Here is a 20,814-nt window from a genome sequence, read left to right as displayed (position 1 = left end):
GCCCCCGTGGGGGAGGGCCCAGGAGCAGCAGGACACCTGCCTGAGACACCACCGGAACCTGAAAGAAACAGACCGGATAAACAGTTCTCTGCACCCAAATCCCGTGGGAGGGAGAGCTAAACCTTCAGAGAGGCAGACAAGCCTGGGAAACCAGAAGAGACTGCTCCCTGCACACACATCTCGGACGCCAGAGGAAAAAGCCAAAGACCATCTGGAACCCTGGTGCACTGAAGCTCCCGGAAGGGGCGGCACAGGTCTTCCTGGTTGCTGCCGCTGCAGAGAGCCCCTGGGCAGCACCCCACGAGCAAACCTGAGCCTCGGGACCACAGGTAAGACCAAATTTTCTGCTGCAAGAAAGCTGCCTGGTGAACTCAAGACACAGGCCCACAGGAACAGCTGAAGACCTGTAGAGAGGAAAAACTACACGCCCGAAAGCAGAACACTCTGTCCCCATAACTGACTGAAAGAGAGGAAAACAGGTCTACAGCACTCCTGACACACAGGCTTATAGGACAGTCTAGCCACTGTCAGAAATAGCAGAACAAAGTAACACTAGAGATAATCTGATGGCGAGAGGCAAGCGCAGGAACCCAAGCAACAGAAACCAAGACTACATGCCATCATCGGAGCCCAATTCTCCCACCAAAACAAACATGGAATATCCAAACACACCAGAAAAGCAAGATCTAGTTTCAAAATCATATTTGATCATGATGCTGGAGGACTTCAAGAAAGACATGAACACACTTAGGGAAGCACAGGAAAACATTAATAAACAAGTAAAAGCCTACAGAGAGGAATCGCAAAAATCCCTGAAAGAATTCCAGGAAAACACAATCAAACAGTTGAAGGAATTAAAAATGGAAATAGAAGCAATCAAGAAAGAACACATGGAAACAACCCTGGATATAGAAAACCAAAAGAAGAGACAAGGAGCTGTAGATACAAGCTTCACCAACAGAATACAAGAGATAGAAGAGAGAATCTCAGGAGCAGAAGATTCCATAGAAATCATTGACTCAACTGTCAAAGATAATGTAAAGCGGAAAAAGCTACTGGTCCAAAACATACAGGAAATCCAGGACTCAATGAGAAGATCAAACCTAAGGATAATAGGTATAGAAGAGAGTGAAGACTCCCAGCTCAAAGGACCAGTAAATATCTTCAACAAAATCATAGAAGAAAACTTCCCTAACCTAAAAAAAGAGATACCCATAGACATACAAGAAGCCTACAGAACTCCAAATAGATTGGACCAGAAAAGAAACACCTCCCGTCACATAATTGTCAAAACACCAAACGCACAAAATAAAGAAAGAATATTAAAAGCAGTAAGGGAAAAAGGTCAAGTAACATATAAAGGGAGACCTATCAGAATCACACCAGACTTCTCGCCAGAAATTATGAAGGCCAGAAGATCCTGGACTGATGTCATACAGACCCTAAGAGAACACAAATGCCAGCCCAGGTTACTGTATCCAGCAAAACTCTCAATTAACATTGATGGAGAAACCAAGATATTCCATGACAAAACCAAATTTACACAATATCTTTCTACAAATCCAGCACTACAAAGGATAATAAATGGTAAAGCCCAACATAAGGAGGCAAGCTATACCCTAGAAGAAGCAAGAAACTAATCGTCTTGGCAACAAAACAAAGAGAATGAAAGCACACAAACATAACCTCACATCCAAATATGAATATAACGGGAAGCAATAATCACTATTCCTTAATATCTCTCAATATCAATGGCCTCAACTCCCCAATAAAAAGACATAGATTAACAAACTGGATACGCAACGAGGACCCTGCATTCTGCTGCCTACAGGAAACACACCTCAGAGACAAAGACAGACACTACCTCAGAGTGAAAGGCTGGAAAACAACTTTCCAAGCAAATGGTCAGAAGAAGCAAGCTGGAGTAGCCATTCTAATATCAAATAAAATCAATTTCCAACTAAAAGTCATCAAAAAAGATAAGGAAGGACACTTCATATTCATCAAAGGAAAAATCAACCAAGATGAACTCTCAATCCTAAATATCTATGCCCCAAATACAAGGGCACCTACATACGTAAAAGAAACCTTACTAAAGCTCAAAACACACATTGCACCTCACACAATAATAGTGGGAGATTTCAACACCCCACTCTCATCAATGGACAGATCATGGAAACAGAAATTAAACAGTGATGTAGACAGACTAAGAGAAGTCATGAGCCCAATGGACTTAACGGATATTTATAGAACATTCTATCCTAAAGCAAAAGGATATACCTTCTTCTCAGCTCCTCATGGTACTTTCTCCAAAATTGACCATATAATTGGTCAAAAAACGGGCCTCAACAGGTACAGAAAGATAGAAATAATCCCATGCGTGCTATCAGACCACCACGGCCTAAAACTGGTCTTCAATAACAATAAGGGAAGAATGCCCACATATACGTGGAAATTGAACAATGCTCTACTCAATGATAACCTGGTCAAGGAAGAAATAAAGAAAGAAATTAAAAACTTTTTAGAATTTAATGAAAATGAAGATACAACATACTCAAACTTATGGGACACAATGAAAGCTGTGCTAAGAGGAAAACTCATAGCGCTGAGTGCCTGCAGAAAGAAACAGGAAAGAGCATATGTCAGCAGCTTGACAGCACACCTAAAAGCTCTAGAACAAAAAGAAGCAAATACACCCAGGAGGAGTAGAAGGCAGGAAATAATCAAACTCAGAGCTGAAATCAACCAAGTAGAAACAAAAAGGACCATAGAAAGAATCAACAGAACCAAAAGTTGGTTCTTTGAGAAAATCAACAAGATAGATAAACCCTTAGCCAGACTAACGAGAGGACACAGAGAGTGCGTCCAAATTAACAAAATCAGAAATGAAAAGGGAGACATAACTACAGATTCAGAGGAAATTCAAAAAATCATCAGATCTTACTATAAAAACCTATATTCAACAAAATTTGAAAATCTTCAGGAAATGGACAATTTCCTAGACAGATACCAGGTATCGAAGTTAAATCAGGAACAGATAAACCAGTTAAATAATCCCATAACTCCTAAGGAAATAGAAGCAGTCATTAAAGGTCTCCCAACCAAAAAGAGCCCAGGTCCAGACAGGTTTAGTGCAGAATTCTATCAAACCTTCATAGAAGACCTCATACCAATATTATCCAAACTATTCCACAAAATTGAAACAGATGGAGCCCTACCGAATTCCTTCTACGAAGCCACAATTACTCTTATACCTAAACCACACAAAGACACAACAAAGAAAGAGAACTTCAGACCAATTTCCCTTATGAATATCGACGCAAAAATACTCAATAAAATTCTGGCAAACCGAATTCAAGAGCACATCAAAACAATCATCCACCATGATCAAGTAGGCTTCATCCCAGGCATGCAGGGATGGTTTAATATACGGAAAACCATCAACGTGATCCATTATATAAACAAACTGAAAGAACAGAACCACATGATCATTTCATTAGATGCTGAGAAAGCATTTGACAAAATTCAACACCCCTTCATGATAAAAGTCCTGGAAAGAATAGGAATTCAAGGCCCATACCTAAACATAGTAAAAGCCATATACAGCAAACCAGTTGCTAACATTAAACTAAATGGAGAGAAACTTGAAGCAATCCCACTAAAATCAGGGACTAGACAAGGCTGCCCACTCTCTCCCTACTTATTCAATATAGTTCTTGAAGTTCTAGCCAGAGCAATCAGACAACAAAAGGAGATCAAAGGGATACAGATCGGAAAAGAAGAGCAGATGACATGATAGTATATTTAAGTGATCCCAAAAGTTCCACCAGAGAACTACTAAAGCTGATAAACAACTTCAGCAAAGTGGCTGGGTATAAAATTAACTCAAATAAATCAGTTGCCTTCCTCTATACAAAAGAGAAACAAGCCGAGAAAGAAATTAGGGAAACGACACCCTTCATAATAGACCCAAATAATATAAAGTACCTCGGTGTGACTTTAACCAAGCAAATAAAAGATCTGTACAATAAGAACTTCAAGACACTGAGGAAAGAAATTGAAGAAGACCTCAGAAGATGGAAAGATCTCCCATGCTCATGGATTGGCAGGATTAATATAGTAAAAATGGATTAATATAGTAAAAATGGCCATTTTACCAAAAGCAATCTACAGATTCAATGCAATCCCCATCAAAATACCAATCCAATTCTTCAAAGAGTTAGACAGAACAATTTGCAAATTCATCTGGAATAACAAAAAACCCAGGATAGCTAAAGCTATCCTCAACAATAAAAGGACTTCAGGGGGAATCACTATCCCTGAACTCAAGCAGTATTACAGAGCAATAGTGATAAAAACTGCATGGTATTGGTACAGAGACAGACAGATAGACCAATGGAATAGAATTGAAGACCCAGAAATGAACCCACACACCTATGGTCACTTGATTTTTGACAAAGGAGCCAAAACCATCCAATGGAAAAAAGATAGCATTTTCAGCAAATGGTGCTGGTTCAACTGGAGGGCAACATGTAGAAGAATGCAGATCGATCCATCCTTATCACCCTGTACAAAGCTTAAGTCCAAGTGGATCAAGGACCTCCACATCAAACCAGACACACTCAAACTAATAGAAGAAAAACTAGGGAAGCATCTGGAACACATGGGCACTGGAAAAAATTTCCTGAACAAAACACCAATGGCTTATGCTCTAAGATCAAGAATCGACAAATGGGATCTCATAAAACTGCAAAGCTTCTGTAAGGCAAAGGACACTGTGGTTAGGACAAAACGGCAACCAACAGATTGGGAAAAGATCTTTACCAATCCTACAACAGATAGAGGCCTTATATCCAAAATATACAAAGAACTCAAGAAGTTAGACCGCAGGGAAACAAATAACCCTATTAAAAAATGGGGTTCAGAGCTAAACAAAGAATTCACAGCTGAGGAATGCCGAATGGCGGAGAAACACCTAAAGAAATGTTCAACATCTTTAGTCATAAGGGAAATGCAAATCAAAACAACCCTGAGATTTCACCTCACACCAGTGCGATTGGCTAAGATCAAAAACTCAGGTGACAGCAGATGCTGGCGAGGATGTGGAGAAAGAGGAACACTCCTCCATTGTTGGTGGGATTGCAGACTGGTAAAACCATTCTGGAAATCAGTCTGGAGGTTCCTCAGAAAATTGGACATTGAACTGCCTGAGGATCCAGCTATACCTCTCTTGGGCATATACCCAAAAGATGCCTCAACATATAAAAGAGACACGTGCTCCACTATGTTCATCGCAGCCTTATTTATAATAGCCAGAAAATGGAAAGAACCCAGATGCCCTTCAACAGAGGAATGGATACAGAAAATGTGGTACATCTACACAATGGAATATTACTCAGCTATCAAAAACAACGAGTTTATGAAATTCGTAGGCAAATGGTTGGAACTGGAAAATATCATCCTGAGTGAGCTAACCCAATCACAGAAAGACATACATGGTATGCACTCATTGATAAGTGGCTATTAGCCCAAATGCTTGAATTACCCTAGATCCCTAGAACAAACGAAACTCAAGACGGATGATCAAAATGTGAATGCTTCACTCCTTCTTTAAATGAGGAAAAAGAATACCCTTGGCAGGGAAGGGAGAGGCAAAGATTAAAACAGAGACTGAAGGAACACCCATTCAGAGCCTGCCCCACATGTGGCCCATACATATACAGCCACCCAATTAGACAAGATGGATGAAGCAAAGAAGTGCAGACCGACAGGAGCCGGATGTAGATCGCTCCTGAGAGACACAGCCAGAATACAGCAAATATAGAGGCGAATGCCAGCAGCAAACCACTGAACTGAGAATAGGTCCCCTATTGAAGGAATCAGAGAAAGAATTGGAAGAGCTTGAAGGGGCTCGAGACCCCAAAAGTACAACAATGCCAAGCAACCAGAGCTTCCAGGGACTAAGCCACTACCTAAAGACTATACATGGACTGACCCTGGACTCTGACCCCATAGGTAGCAATGAATATCCTAGTAAGAGCACCAGTGGAAGGGGAAGCCCTGGGTCCTGCTAAGACTGAACCCCCAGTGAACTAGTCTATGGGGGGAGGGCGGCAATGGGGGGAGGGTTGGGAGGGGAACACCCATAAGGAAGGGGAGGGGGAGGGGGATGTTTGCCGGGAAACCGGGAAAGGGAATAACACTCGAAATGTATATAAGAAATACTCAAGTTAATAAAAAAAAAAACAAAAAAAAAAAAAAATCAAGTAGACTGTCCCCAAATTCTTCTAGTGCCCTCTCTTGTTTTAGCACATTCTGACTTATATAAAATAATGGACTTGACATTTTCATATGAGCTATAATGTATTTTGATCATAACCACACTCACACACACACCAATTATGCACCCCTTTTCCCTATCCTTTATCCCATTCTCCCTCTCTCCCCATTCTCTCCTCCACCCTCCCTCTCTCTCCATGCTCTCCCCAACTCTCCATGCTCTCCCCAACTCTCCATGCTCTCCCCAACTCTCCATGCTCTCCCCAACTCTCCATGCTCTTCTCCCCAACTCTCCATGCTCTTCTCCCCAACTCTCCATGCTCTTCTCCCCAACTCTCCATGCTCTCCCCAACTCTCCATGCTCTCCTCAACTCTCCATGCTCGCCCCAACTCTCCATGCTCTCCCCAACTCTCCATGCTCTCCCCAACTCTCCATGCTCTCCCCAACTCTCCATGCTCTCCCCAACTCTCCTTGCTCCCTTGCACTCTCATGTTCTTTTGTTTTCCTTCTGACTCTGTGTGTGCACATGACACCTGTCTTCTAGAGTCTACCTTACTTTGCTTTGCACAACCCATATCCAGTTCTATCCATTGTTGTGAAAAATGATGATTTTGTTCTTCTTATGGCTAAATAAAACTCCACTATGTATAGGTACTTTATGTAAAAATCATTTTTTCTGCTGGCAGGTACCCAGGCTCATTCTGTTCCTTGGCTTCTGTGAACTGGGCCAAAATAAGCCCGGATGTGTGTGTATGCTGATTTGGATTTCTTCAGATATATACCCAAAAATATTACAGCTAGATCATGTAGGAGTCCTTTTGCTTTTTGTTTGTTTGTTTTTGAGCAATTTCCACACTGGTTTCCACTTCAGCAGTAATTGACGTTCCCACGAACTGTGTGAAGGTCCAACTCCCCACGCCTTCCCAACCTTGCCTGGGTTTGTTTTTCCTTTCTTCATTACAGTTATTCTGACTTGCATGAAATAAAATCTTGAGGGAGTTTTGAAAAAAAAAAAAAAAAAAAAAAAGAAAGTACACTACTAGGCAAGAGAGTAGTGAGGAAGTCAATGTATGTCCTACGAAAGTCAATAAAAGGGGCAAGATCTCCTGCTTTTATGATGTGCGGTCTCCCTGACAAAGGCCCCACAAAGGTAACAGTTGCACCCCTCTGTGATCCACACAGGGGTATCACAAAGAAACGACTCTGTTGAGTTTTTCAGGCAACTGAAAACCACAATTTTGGACAATGAGCAGAGAGGAAAAAGTAGAATTTAAAACTATTTTCTAAGAAATTAGGAGACAATAAAACTTCTCACTCAGTCTCTTCATATCTTGAAATTTCTATTCCAAGTAATAAAAAGATACAGAGTTGCTGTATTATCCCTCAAATATGGACAATTACCTTGTCAACCTTTAAAATATAATTAATTGATCCTTCTTCCCACCCTCTCTGAAAGTTTCAAAGTCAGAGTGGGAAGAAATAAGAGACTCCTTACTTGAACAATCCTAACCCACGCAACTTAAGCGTGGATGAGAAGAAAGCAGTTATAAAGAGCTCACAGCCCTACTGCAAATGGGCAAAATCGCCCGAGAATTGGCCTTTCTTGGCACACCATCTGTGACTTCATAAACACACACACAAAAGTAGCCCAACGCAATGGATGTGATCTTTCTGAGTCTCCCAAAACTACCCTGAGCCGCTTTCCTGAAAGTCTCTTCTGTTCTCAAAGAGCTGTGATGGGTAAAAATGTGTTCTGCTGAATCAAACTTCACAACTGCTTCATGAGTCAGACCGCTTGCTTGCTAATCTGACTCCCTAGATTAAACTTACTCGAACATGAACTATATCTTATTCACAATTATACCCTTGTCCCAAATCAAAACAGTCCCATGCAGTTGAATAAGTAACCTGGCCTCCAAAAGACGCACATGTGTACCCAAAATACGCACACACAGACACAAAGACACACAGACACACAGACACACAGACACACAGACACACACCCATAACACACACACACACACACACACACACACACACAGACACACACACACACTAAATAATAGATAAATAATTAAATTCATGCCCATTGGAATCTTCTTTTGGCTTAAGACAGACATAAAAATGTACAAAAATAGAGACATTTCTTAAATATTTGGTTTAATATTGACACAGCCAGCAGGCTGACTGAATCTCTCTTACTGCTGTGAAAGGGACCTTCCTCCACTGAAAATTCCTTAATATTGTATTGCTCTTTTCAGGACCCTACAAAAGAGTTGGAGCACATTACATAATTTGACTATTTAAGTAAGATATAGCATAAAAATATCATTTTATCTTAAATACAGCAGCAGATGACCACAGAGTAAAAACTAAACAAAAGCCAAGCGTCGTAGCCACAATTCCAGCATTCAGGAGCCAAAGGCAGAGGGAGTCCCAAGTTCCAGAGTCACCTGGACTGCTTAGGGACTTCAGAGCAAAGCTCAGACGCAGAAGGAAAACCGGTGTTGATAACGCAAGGGTTGTGGTGCAGCCAGATGGGGGGAGCACTTGCCTAACACTCGAAGTCCTGAGTGTGATCCCTCATACCACAAAGGTTAAGAAAGATTAGAAAGCACAGACTACATGGACCAGCCAAAAATGTCCAATGTAGTCTATCTTTCTAAATAAAGCAGGAGCTTTTCTTGCCTAGTCTCCATATATGCCCCCCAAATTAATTAAGTTTTAAGACTGAAGAGGATGGTAAAGAATTCTGCTAGTGCAGTGGCAACTAGACCTAATTCTAGTTTTTGGAGGGTGATATGGCCACTTCAGTCCAAATGCCTTGAAAACTATGACAAAATAACGTCAGAACAAAACACAAAAGTCCACACACCCACACAAAGGGGAAGTTTGTTTGCTGTTGGCCAACTGCTCCTGGGCATGAGGCTGCCCTGGAGTGTGGTGGATATATACCCCATGTTTGTTTTTACTTTCCGTTCTGTACGTTTGTAGTGTTTGTTTGGGGGTTGGGGGGCAGGGTTGTTTGTGTTTTTTAAGAGAGAGAGAACATATGGTTGGGAGGAAAGCAAGGGTTTTCGTTTTCAAAAGAGAAAGATTTAAAAAAAAACCCTAAAGGTTGAAGGATCTGGGAGGAGTTAAGGGAGGGAAAAAAAAGTATGATCAAGACTGTATGAAAAAAGGTATATAAAAATTCATTTATTTTTGTATACAAATCCCAACTTAAGAATCTATTAGAAAAAGTTCTCAACCTACAAAAACATTTAGCTATACTAATGCTTATGCCTAGTAACAGAAAACCAGTAAAATTAAATTAAAATTGCCTCTTAAATCACTAAAAGCAACGTTGTACTAACATAGAATGATGAACAGAAAGCCAAGCACAGCAGTGAACGCCTTTGATCCCAGCATTTAAGAGACGGAGTCAGAGGGATCTCTGTGATTCCAGACCAGCCTGGTGTACACAGTGTGTTCCACAGCCAGAGCTACAAGTGAGACCCTTTCTCAAAAAGAAATATATACATAAATGCATAAAGAAATAGGAGGACATCTTTTTAAATTACCTGTATCCTGACACCAGCTTAGCTCTTTCCCTTCAACCTTCCCAAGCTTCCCTTCTAGCAAATCTCCAGCCCTTTCTGTCAGCAGCAGATTCCTAGAAACACTTTCAACCAAGGACTGCCACTGGCCACACTGGGCTGGGAGTCAGGTAGGAAAGTCACTTTCAGTCCTGCCCTCCATTATGCAATCTAGAATTATTTACCTAATTTTTAATTTTTCAATTTCACTGATGGTATGAAAATGCTCTCGAAATATAATGAATTAGGTGTAAAGAGAAAAAAGAACACTGTAGATAACTACATTTTTAAAAGTTGTGTGTGGTGTTGGGGATTTAGCTCAGTGGTAGAGCACTTGCCTAGCAAGCGCAAGGCCCTGGGTTCGGTCCCCAGCTCTGAAAAAAAAAAATGTTGTGTGTGTATATGATGTGTGTATAAATGTGTTTGCCTGCATGTATGTATTTATATAACGGGTGAATACAGTTTGATTAAGGAAACCAGAGAGGGCATCAAAACCCCGGAAACTGAAATTATAGTTGTGAACTTGCACATGGGTTTTGGGAACTGAACATGGATCCTCTGAAAAAGCAACAAATGCTCTTAATCACCAAGGCCTGACAATTCTCTTTAATAAGCAGTAACATCCTGCTCCCTGCTTTTGGTAATTACATAAACATGTTTCCTTTGCTTGACTCAGATACTGTGCTAGGCTTACAAACATCTTCTGAAACATGACATTCAAATCCAGCTTACAAGAAAAATTCAGACTCAAAATGCAAGAAAAATGCTAATCAGGAAAAAAGCTTTCAGTCCTTAGAATGAAAGGAAAATTACTAGAAAGAAAAACTAAGGCTTAGGGAAGATTGAAGCAGACTGGGCAGAAATTCCGTGTGAGCCTGAGGGCCGGATGCCTGCTGTAGGAAACATTGTCTTCTAGATATGATGCGGAAACCGCGGTCACGAAATCCTGACAAAACAGCTGCCCCCCTAACACCTGCATAACGACAACACAAGCTGACATGCCAGTGTTGACAGCGTAAACCTCGCAAGGTCCTACCCAGAAATGGAGACCTTACAGGCAATTAATGACTGCTGAGAGAGAAAGAATCAATTCTTCCAGGAACAAGCCTCCTGATAGATTATCCAATCCCAGTGCTCAGCACTAAATACCTGTACACAACCAACACACACGCATTTTGTAAGGTAGGGTGTGTGTGTGTGTGTGTGTGTGTGTGTGTGTGTGCGCGCGTGTGTGTGCATAAGCAGACTTTTAAAAGAGGATAACATGAATCTGAAAAGGAGTAAGGGGTGTGCAGGATGAGCTGAAGGGAAGGGAGAGGTGAAAACAATGTAAATCATTTTAGTACTCAAATATAAAATTCTAAAAAAAATAAAGAAAAAGAGGATGTAATTTGTTAACTCTTCTGTCTGGTGGTGAACATTTGTCAAACTAATATATATTTAGTCACGTATGCTATTCACACTGTCAGACCTGTACCTGGGAAACAGAAACCCAGCACTGTAAATGAAGGCACAAACATAGCTGCTGCCTACATTACGGTCTCCGAAGGCCATGCTGCCCCCTGCTGGACCATTTTAGAGATTGTGTGACAATGTAATCTATAAGGAAATTTAGCTAATATTTTAAAGAACTCAATGTCTACATGCAGAAGTATACACATGCTAAATAATTTATTTTGTTAGTTTGCTCTAAATAGATGTACTAACAGAAAAGCAGCTCTGACAATTTAATTATCATCAAAAATGAGAAATAAATATTAGGTCCATATTTACCAAAAATAAAACAAGTCTTACCCGTTAAGTTACTGTGGATCCCATTTATATGCTTGAGAACAACACAGCCCCTCCCTCTACCACAAAAGAATCATATTATATAAAGCAACTTACACTACAGTTTTCTGGCGGGACCAGAAGTTGTGTGATCTCACCACCATGAACACAGAAGATATGTTTCATTTCTCCGGAAAAAATGTCCCAAATGATGACGGAAAAATCCACACCTCCGGATATCAGGTATCTTTGATCATACCGAGCTGAGACCTGATGAGGATACAGCAAACATGTGACTTTGTTCCGGTGGCCACGGAGGGTTCTGTGCGGGGGCCAACCTGCGAAAGAGGTTTGGAATTCAGAATTGGAAAATTAAAGCCTTCACAATGCTTCAAAGGGCAAATGTAAAATGTCTGAAGCGCCATAACCTCTCCTTGTAGAACAGGTCTATGCAGCAGGGTAGAGCTAGTTCCCCAAAACTAGCAGGCCTTTAAAATGATGCTAGGCTTTGTGCATGCATGCTATATGTCAAACTGTAAAGAATTAGTACAAAATATAAAATAATTCCCATATTTATTACAAATAGAAATGAAAATAATGCTGCTATGTTGAGTACATAACATGCAGTAGTTAATTCCCATTATTTACTTTACTGTTCATACTGCTACAAAAAAATTACATTAATTCAACAGCACTGTTTTAGAAGAGTATCAATATTGCTGATAATATATAGTAATCAACTCAACTAATAATTTATGATACATGTGAAGGAGATGAAAACTGAATGCGTTCTTATTTACAGTCATTCGTACTATTTTTCCGTAACAGAGATTTAGAATTTAACTGAATGTCTACAACCAACTGTACTAGCAACACCAACTGGCTTTAGTTCTTAAACAACAGCATGGGGAAATTCAATGGCAGGGTTGCAGATGCTCAGAACACAGCGCACATGGTGGATCTTCAATGTACCTCGTCTGAGCATGTGTTCTCCCTGCAGCAGCTGAACTATGGCCGTCTGGGTGGCAGGGACAATAATGATGCTTCCGTCTTCCCGGCCGCAAACAAGGCGCCCGTGTGCTGGTATGTAGACACTCGCAGTTACTTTAAGTGGTTCGTTGCTGTTTGGAATCACACTCAGCTGATCGATAATTCCAGCAGGACAAGGCTTCAGTTTGTCAAATGCATCTTGCAAACTAATACAAGTTGTCGTTTTTAGCCCTGTAGAGGTTTGGTGTCATACAAAATAAATACGTATATGTTTAAAAAATAATGACATTAAATAATGTTGATTGAGGTTTGGTGTCATACAAAATAAATACATATATGTTTAAAAAATAATGACATTAAATAATGTTGATTGATTGATTCAGCAATGTACCAAGAGTTTACTTTCATCAAATATAATACTTAGAAGAAAGTGATACATAGATATTTTAAATTTTTTTAAGGTTCAGAATGTTATAGAAAGAATTACGAACTCCATGTGCAGATTTACTATTACCTTCATTGGCTTCCTGTTTGTCTGCTATGTCTGCTATGTTCCAAATACTTAACCTTCCAGAAGAATCACCCTGAATTAGTAGCTTATGCAAATATTCCTTGCATCCATAGAAAAACCGAGTAACAGGAGGACAAATTACCAACTGCCAGAGAAAAGAAAAAAGAAAAAGAAAAATCAAGTGTCTTTAGCTGTTATTTGGAATTTTTAGATTAACGTGTTCATGCTAAAGTGTTTAGATCCTTTGATTCATATACCACAGTTCTAAAAGAACTTACAGCATGATTATGCAGTGTATTTTCATGTAATTTAATAGTGTTAATATTTATGTCAACTACAGGAGAAACAAAGGCTAAGGGAATGCAAACCTTTTATTTATGTATAGCCTTTCTCTAAACCAGTGATTATAGTCCTGTGTTCCACTTTATAGAAAGTGGTTACCAATCACAGGGAAAGTTACTTATTTGTTGTTAAATAATTAATATAGAAATCAGGTCACTCTTAACAAAAAAGAAGTCTGCACTGTAAAAAATAAAAATAAAAAAGAGCTGTACACATAAGCAGCAGTAAGCGGACTCAGCAGAATGTATTGCTAGTCACATCTCTGGCTAACAGTGGTAAGGAAAGAGGAGGAAGGCCCAGGTTGAGCAGGAACCAAGAGTCAGGGGAGAAGTTGGGCTGGGAAGGCACGAGATAGGAATGATGTAAATACAGAATTTAGTATGAAATTCAAAACGTAACAACTAAAATAAATCACCTTAGAAAAGAAACGAATTCACTAATGCTATCTTTCTTCCTTCTCTTAAGTCACTAGCAATAATAGCATTTCCATACAACATGAGAGTGCCTGGTGAGTGTGGAGGACAGAAAAGGGCTCCAGATCCTTGGTCCTGGAGTTGCAGATGGTTGGGAGAGGCCATATGGGTAGTGGAAATCAAGCCCTGATGTCTGGAAGAGCAGCCAGCACTCTTAAGAGCTAAGCTACCTCTCTGGCCCATCCATTTTTTAAAATAAGGATACTTTATAGCATTTGATTAACCACATTTATATAACTAATTGTAACAAACTAACAATTTTGCGTAAAAAAATTATAATATAAAATTCAGTTTCAAAAATTATAGCTAACAAATAATCCAGTTGCAGTATTCGACTGCCTCACAGAAGTCATTGGCCTCTGGAAACTACCTATAGTACGTATAGGTGACTGCCTCACAGAAATCACTGGCCTCTAGAGACTACCTATAGTACGTATAGGCAAGTATTTAACTTTGCTTAAACTTGGATGATTTTTTTTTTTTTTGGTTCTTTTTTTTCGGAGCTGGGGACTGAACCCAGGGCCTTGCGCTTCCTAGGTAAGCGCTCTACCACTGAGCTAAATCCCCAGCCCCAAACTTGGATGATTTAAATTCAAAAATTCCACACTTAATAAGGAGAAGCTATGGAAGCTACAAGCATTTCAGCGTCTGGGCGTCTCTCACCACGTCACACATACACTTCAACTTAAACTAGCACATACTAGACAGCTGGTATTTAAAGAGGAACACAGGCACATGATGGGTAATAATGGTTGCCAACTCGACAGGATCTAGAATCCAGAAAGTCGGGGTGTCTGAAGATGTGCGTAAAGGATCGTCTAGATTTCCACAGGCTGGGGGAGGACTGCAGCAGGCAGAAGGCAAGCTGAGCCAGCATTCTGACGATGGAAGCAATGGGACCAGCTGCCTTAGGCCCTGCCTTGATCTCCCCACCAAGACAGACAGACGGGATCCTCCGATTCTAAGGCAAGGTACACGCTGCTTCTTTTACTGTGAAGTTAAGTATTTTGTGACAGCAACAAGGAGTGAAGTGAACACTGTATGTTGTGTTCTTTAACGCAGCTTTTTTCATACACGTCCCTACCCCTTAGTTTGGCTGGAAGTGACTGACCCAGCTGGACAGTAGCAAGTTAAGAGTTCAAGAAAGGAGAGAGAAAATAATTCATTTAGGATTGTAAAGTATACCTAGATTGATAAATTCTATATTTAAAATATTCATTGACAAAGTCATTTCCCTTCTGCTTACCCTGCCTCCATTCTCCATGGGCATAAGGGTCAGGATGCTAAACTGGAGCCCAACCTACACCAAAGCACACAAGACTTTCCTCTCCTGGACAAAGCTTTCCTTCTCAATGTTCCCAGAGACCCGAATGCAAATCCAGGATAAGTGTTACTACATTTCACTTTTCTTTTATTTTATGTGTATGAGTCTTGACCTGCTTTTGTGTACTGCATGTGTGGCCTGCTGCCCATAAAGACTAGAAAACGGTATGGTTCCCCTAGGACCACAGTTAGTGTCAGTTGTGAGCAACCATGTGGGGCTGGGAACTGAACCAAGAGCCTCTGGAAGAGCAACAAACGCTCTAAGCCACTGAGCCCTCCCTCCAGCACACGCAATTCAATTCTAAATAGTACAACAAGGCTTTTAGAAAACACCATGAGTTTCTATTTCAATACAGAAAAAAAATGCTTAATTTTTACTTTTAGTGTCCAGGTTTTTGAGTCACTACTTGATCTGAGGGATACTGCGATGCATGAATCAAATAACAGCATCGTCAGCATTAGCACCCTTATTACCCTCGCCTTTAAAAACCATCTTCACTGTGTTCTAACTGTGTGAGTATACAATAACTTCATGGTCAATATGAATTTTGTAAAAGGTCAATTCTAATCCATAATCAAGATAAGATCACTTGTATTCTTACATAAAGGCAGGTACTACTTAATAGTTAAATTGCATATTAAAAATCTGCAAATTTTGAAATGTGCTTGTAACTCACCCAATCAATGTTCTGTGAGATCTAACACTCTGCTGGGCTTCACTGAGCCTCTGGAAAGCTATACACATCAATGTAACTATCAGTCAGAAACAACACCTGAAGGACTTTACCTCTCTATCCTTCTGATCCAAGAGGCTATGCTGCACGGGAGGAATCAGATTTTCAACTGCTTTCCCCACGTCACTGCGGAATGAATCACTAGCTGGAAGGCAACTGAAACAGGAAAGTAAGCATCAAAATACCCATAGGACAGCGAGGTGTGGTGGCGCACCCCTTCAGTCCCAGCACTTGCAGGCAGAGGCAGTTCAAAGCCAGCCTGGGCTACATAGTGAGTTCTATCTAAGACAGCCAGAGCTACGTAGTGAGATCCTGTCTCAAAAATAAAATAAAATAATAAAGGAAATGATGTGAAATATTTTATTCCAAGGTTTATCACAAGAGACAAAAATGGGATTTTTAAGTTTCAATTAATTTAAGTACAGATTAAATAGCTTTTTAAAAAAAAAAAAACATTCTTTAAAGGTTCATGAGACTTCTCACAGGTAAGAGGGCTTGCTGCCAGGTCTGACAACCTGAGTTTGATCCTTGGAACCTACATGGAAGGAAAGAACTGATGCCCATGAGTTGTCCTCTGACCTGCACATATACACAGTGGTATATGCATGCACACATGCACATACATGCATATAGTAAATAAATGAGTGTAAACAAGTCTACCTGTTTCTTTGTACCTAGAAGTAAAACTGGGATTACATACAAACCTTAAGACATCCTGAAGTGGGGCTGGGGATTTAGCTCAGTGGTAGAGCGCTTACCTAGGAAGCGCAAGGCCCTGGGTTCGGTCCCCAGCTCCGAAAAAAAGAACCAAAAAAAAAAAAAGACATCCTGAAGCTAAATATTTACACTCCATAAACATTCTTACTTTAGAGTTATACCTCAAATTCTGAATCCTTTACATTTAACTAAAATCTTTCTATTTTATCTATTTCATACCTGGCAGGGAGTTTGTAAATGTAACTCTGCCCGTTTTCAGTCCAAATAATGACTTTGTCTGCAGACACAAAGTCCCCTCCAGTCCATGTCTGTCCATCTTCACTAGGACCTGAACACAGCAGGGAGTAGTCGCCAGCATCGAACACCTAGGAGAAAAAGGAATTCACAATTTTAATTTATTCTAGCATGGTATGATTTAAATAAGACAGAATAACACTTCACCTGGAAGAAAAGTTCTGAAAACATATTTGAACAAACCCAGGCTTTTGAAATATGATTCAGCAGATGAAGCTATTTTCTCAGGGAGATCTGGGGCAGTCACCATAGGCCCCAGCTCTAGGCAGCCTCGGGCAGACAATGGACTCGGTCAAATGCAACAAGTATGGACCCAGTGTAGTAACCAGAACCCTTAGTCTGCTGTATGTCAAGGAAGGAGGCGCACCTTGGATAAAGGCAAATACTAAGAACTCCACCCTCTAGAATACTTACCATAACTGATACTGTATCTGGTACATTTCTGACCCTATACTCTGACATTATATTATTTTCTGCTCAGTAGAATTATCTTGCTTGGCCTTACTGCATCAGTGTCCTAAAATTATTATTATGAATAGGAAGTTAAAAGATTCCATTTTAATATTTAATAATTCTGTATGGAAAGGCCAAGGTGCTGTAATTCCACTAGGAACAGCACCCAGTGACCTTGCATAGGCTCACTTTTACAAAGCACACGAAGTTCACGGTACATTTATATTTATCGTACCTGACCCTCAGACACACTAAAAGACACAGGCAAGCAGCTATTGGCCCCCTGATCTACCCTCAGGAGAGGGATACAGAGGACACTAGCAACACTTGTTCAATGCATCAGAAACTGGGTATGGTGCACAATGGTAATCTCAGCAGAGGCCAGTAGATCTCTATGAGTTTGAGGCTAGCCTGATCTACATAAGAGTTGCAGGTCAGTCAGGGCCACATAATAATACCCTGCCTCAAAAAAAAAAAAAAAAAAAAGAAAGAAAGAAAGAAAAAAAAGAAAAGAGAAAGAAAAGAAAAAAAGAAAAGAAAGAAAGAAGAAAAAAGAACAGAAGGAAGGAAGGAAAGAAGGAAAGAAGGAAGGAGGGAAGGAAGGGAAGAAGGGAAGAAGGAGGAGAAAGAAAGAAGAAATAGGTATATAGGTATATACCAATATGTGACAAAACTAGGAGGTATAAACCCCTAGGCTTACATTTCTAACAGACTAGTTCTTTCTTCCACTTGCAATATTTGCAATACTTGACAAAAGTACATTCTAAATTTTGCTCAAGGGGAGTGAGAATTCATCACTCAATAGCACAGTCTTCTATGTTACTCTTCTTCAGAGAAAACGACGGCCTTTGGCTAGGAATATAACTCAGTAGAGTGCTTGCCTGGCGTGCATGGGACCCCAGGGTTCCATCTCCACCACTACACAAAGTAAGTCTGCAACGCCAACCCCAGCACTCAGATGCAGGCAAGAGGGTTAGAAGCTTGAGGTCAATCCCAGCTACACAGAAAGTTTGGGGCCAAATTTGAGAGTATTTCAGATTATAAAACTCTCTAGATGACCTTTAGTTTGTTTGTTTTATACTTTTTGTTTATACTACTGTTTGTCCGAACTGTTATCCAATGCCTCGACTGCAACAAAAGCAAGAAAGGAGTGACTGGTTTTTGTGAGAAATGCCCTTACTGTCCTAGGGAAGGAAGCTCCTGTGAAGTGAACGTCAATCATATCAGTGTAATGTGGTCTTCCTGAGAGTCACACAGCAGTGGTTTAGGAATCTGCCACTGAGGGAGCTCTAGCCTTCACCTGTTCTCCCCAGGGGCTACCTTATTGTATGCTTTTACTAAAAACGTGAGGAGTTATTTTTTAAGCATGGAAGCAGCCATTGATTGACCGAAAAAGTAAAATGTGTCATAAAGTATAAAAGCCAGGCACAAAACAATGTTATTTGATCATAACAAAACTGGCAAATTCTGGACACCTGCAAAGTCATCCTGGTGAGTTGAAGGCTCTAACTGTGTGTGTGTGTGTGTGTGTGTGTGTGTGTGTGTGTGTGTGTGTGTGTGTGCGTGTGCGTGTGTGTGTGTGTTCAGGGTAGCAGGTATCATCCTCCCTCACTCTTTACCTGTTCCTCTGAGGCAGCACCTCTCCTGAACTTGGAGCTCTCCTCTCACAGAGGCTGGATAGCAGTAGGCTCCAAGGAGCCCTCCTGACTCCTCTCCCCTCAGGGTAGGGCTGTGGACATCTGCAGGAACACCTGGCTTCTCCTGCTGACACTGTGGTCTGATGCCACTCCTTGCTTCTACAGAGTAAGGACTGCCAACTGCCAACACTCACCAGCTCTCCAGGTCCTGCTCTGTTCTTACATGCACGTCTCTTACGGTGAAACCACGCTTTTCTCACATCTCCTAACCACCTGGCTCTCCTTTTCTCAAATAGTTTTGCCCATTTTCCGAGTGGTTTATTCATATTTTTACTCTTCCTCATACAAGCTTTTTATAACATTGAACAAGTTATTCATATATGCATATATCATAAACATCTTTTCTCACTGTGCGGGCTTCATTCTAGCTCAGGTAAGCAGTTTACAATGTTTTAATTAATTCTTTGAGAATTTCATTCCATGTTATTGGATCATATTCATTCCTCTCTCCCAAATCTTCCAAGATGCCCCACCTCTCTACCCAACAAACTTCATTCTACCACCTTCTTAAACCAATCTAAGCCTGGTTTGTATTAGCTGACTCTCCCTCGGACTGGAGCTGCCCAGGAGTGTGGTCAATAGACCAGGTGTCATATCGTTAAAGAAAACTAACTTTCCTTTCCCAGAAGCCATCAAACTAGAATGCCAAGAGCCCCTCAACTAGGGGTGGGACTTCATGTCCATCTCCTCTCCTCCTGCCATGAGTTTGTCAGGCTGGAGGACATATCATGTAATGCTGTCACAGCAGTGTTAGTTCTCATGTACAACTGCCCTGCTGTATCTGGAAGGCACTGTCACTGAGTCATGGACCACTTCTGGCTCTTAAATCTTTCTGCCACCTCCTTCCACAGAGATCCATGACCCTCGAGGAGAGAAGCATAGTATGCCCAAGTCTCTTAGTCTCTGTACCTGACAAGCTGTGGGCCTCTGTGTTAACTGTCATCTACTACACACTTGGTACATAGACAAACTACAGGAAAACATCCATACACATAAAAATAAATTAGTATTCCAAGGTAGGAAAAGCAACTGTTCCTACCGTAGTAGGCGGCTTCTGAGATGTGCCCACCTAACACCCTCCTCCCTTCAGTACATGCTAGATTTTCTGACCGCTCCTAGAGCATGTTTTGTCTTTTAAAACATAGTGAGAGGTGTGGAGAACATCTTCAAATGCCCTTTACTTGTTTAGTAACTGGGAGAGAAGCCTGCTAGCCTGCTGAGGGTGGCTCCAGTGAGAGGGCTCAAGGAGTAAGGAATGGAAAGAATGTCTTCATTTACCAGTCAGAGAGAAGAAAGGCCTAACCATCCCATAGGAAGAACAGGAGAGCCTCCAAACAGGAAACTTGCAAATGAGATCAAAGTCTCCAAAGATACAGTGATGACAGCCTATGGAGAACTCAACCTGAGGTGCCCAGTTAAACTAAGCCCTGATTCCTCACAAAACTGGACAAGAACACATTTCTACTGTTTTAATGTAAGTTTTTGAGTGATTTGTTAAGCAGATTTAAATAACAAGCACACTTTGCTCAGATGGTATAAGTTCTGAAATTACTCAGCCAGTATAATCCCTAACTAAATTCTAAATATTTGTCCTCACCCTACATCAAAGAAACCTCTCTTTCGCAACAGATGGAAATCACTACAGAAAAGAA

At 40.7% G+C, this 20,814-nt stretch overlaps 1 protein-coding gene across 5 annotated transcripts in view; it reads right to left on the bottom strand.

Moving 5' to 3' along the window:
- Wdr7 (WD repeat domain 7) overlaps positions 1-20,814 on the bottom strand; it is a 283,068-nt gene that overhangs the window by 239,549 nt on the left and 22,705 nt on the right. For all 5 annotated transcript variants that reach the window (XM_017601032.3, NM_023975.2, NM_001395078.1 and 2 more), the window contains exons 8-12: positions 16,938-17,083; positions 16,055-16,157; positions 13,133-13,274; positions 12,601-12,849; positions 11,746-11,966 (exon numbers count right to left, since the gene is read on the bottom strand). In XM_017601032.3, the coding sequence (XP_017456521.1) occupies positions 11,746-11,966; positions 12,601-12,849; positions 13,133-13,274; positions 16,055-16,157; positions 16,938-17,083 (861 nt within the window). The remainder of the gene's footprint in view (positions 1-11,745; positions 11,967-12,600; positions 12,850-13,132; positions 13,275-16,054; positions 16,158-16,937; positions 17,084-20,814) is intronic.

Source organism: Rattus norvegicus, chromosome 18 (assembly GCF_036323735.1).
Source record: "Rattus norvegicus strain BN/NHsdMcwi chromosome 18, GRCr8, whole genome shotgun sequence".
Taxonomy (NCBI): Eukaryota; Metazoa; Chordata; class Mammalia; order Rodentia; family Muridae; genus Rattus; species Rattus norvegicus.
This window is presented reverse-complemented; position numbering and strand designations above follow the sequence as displayed.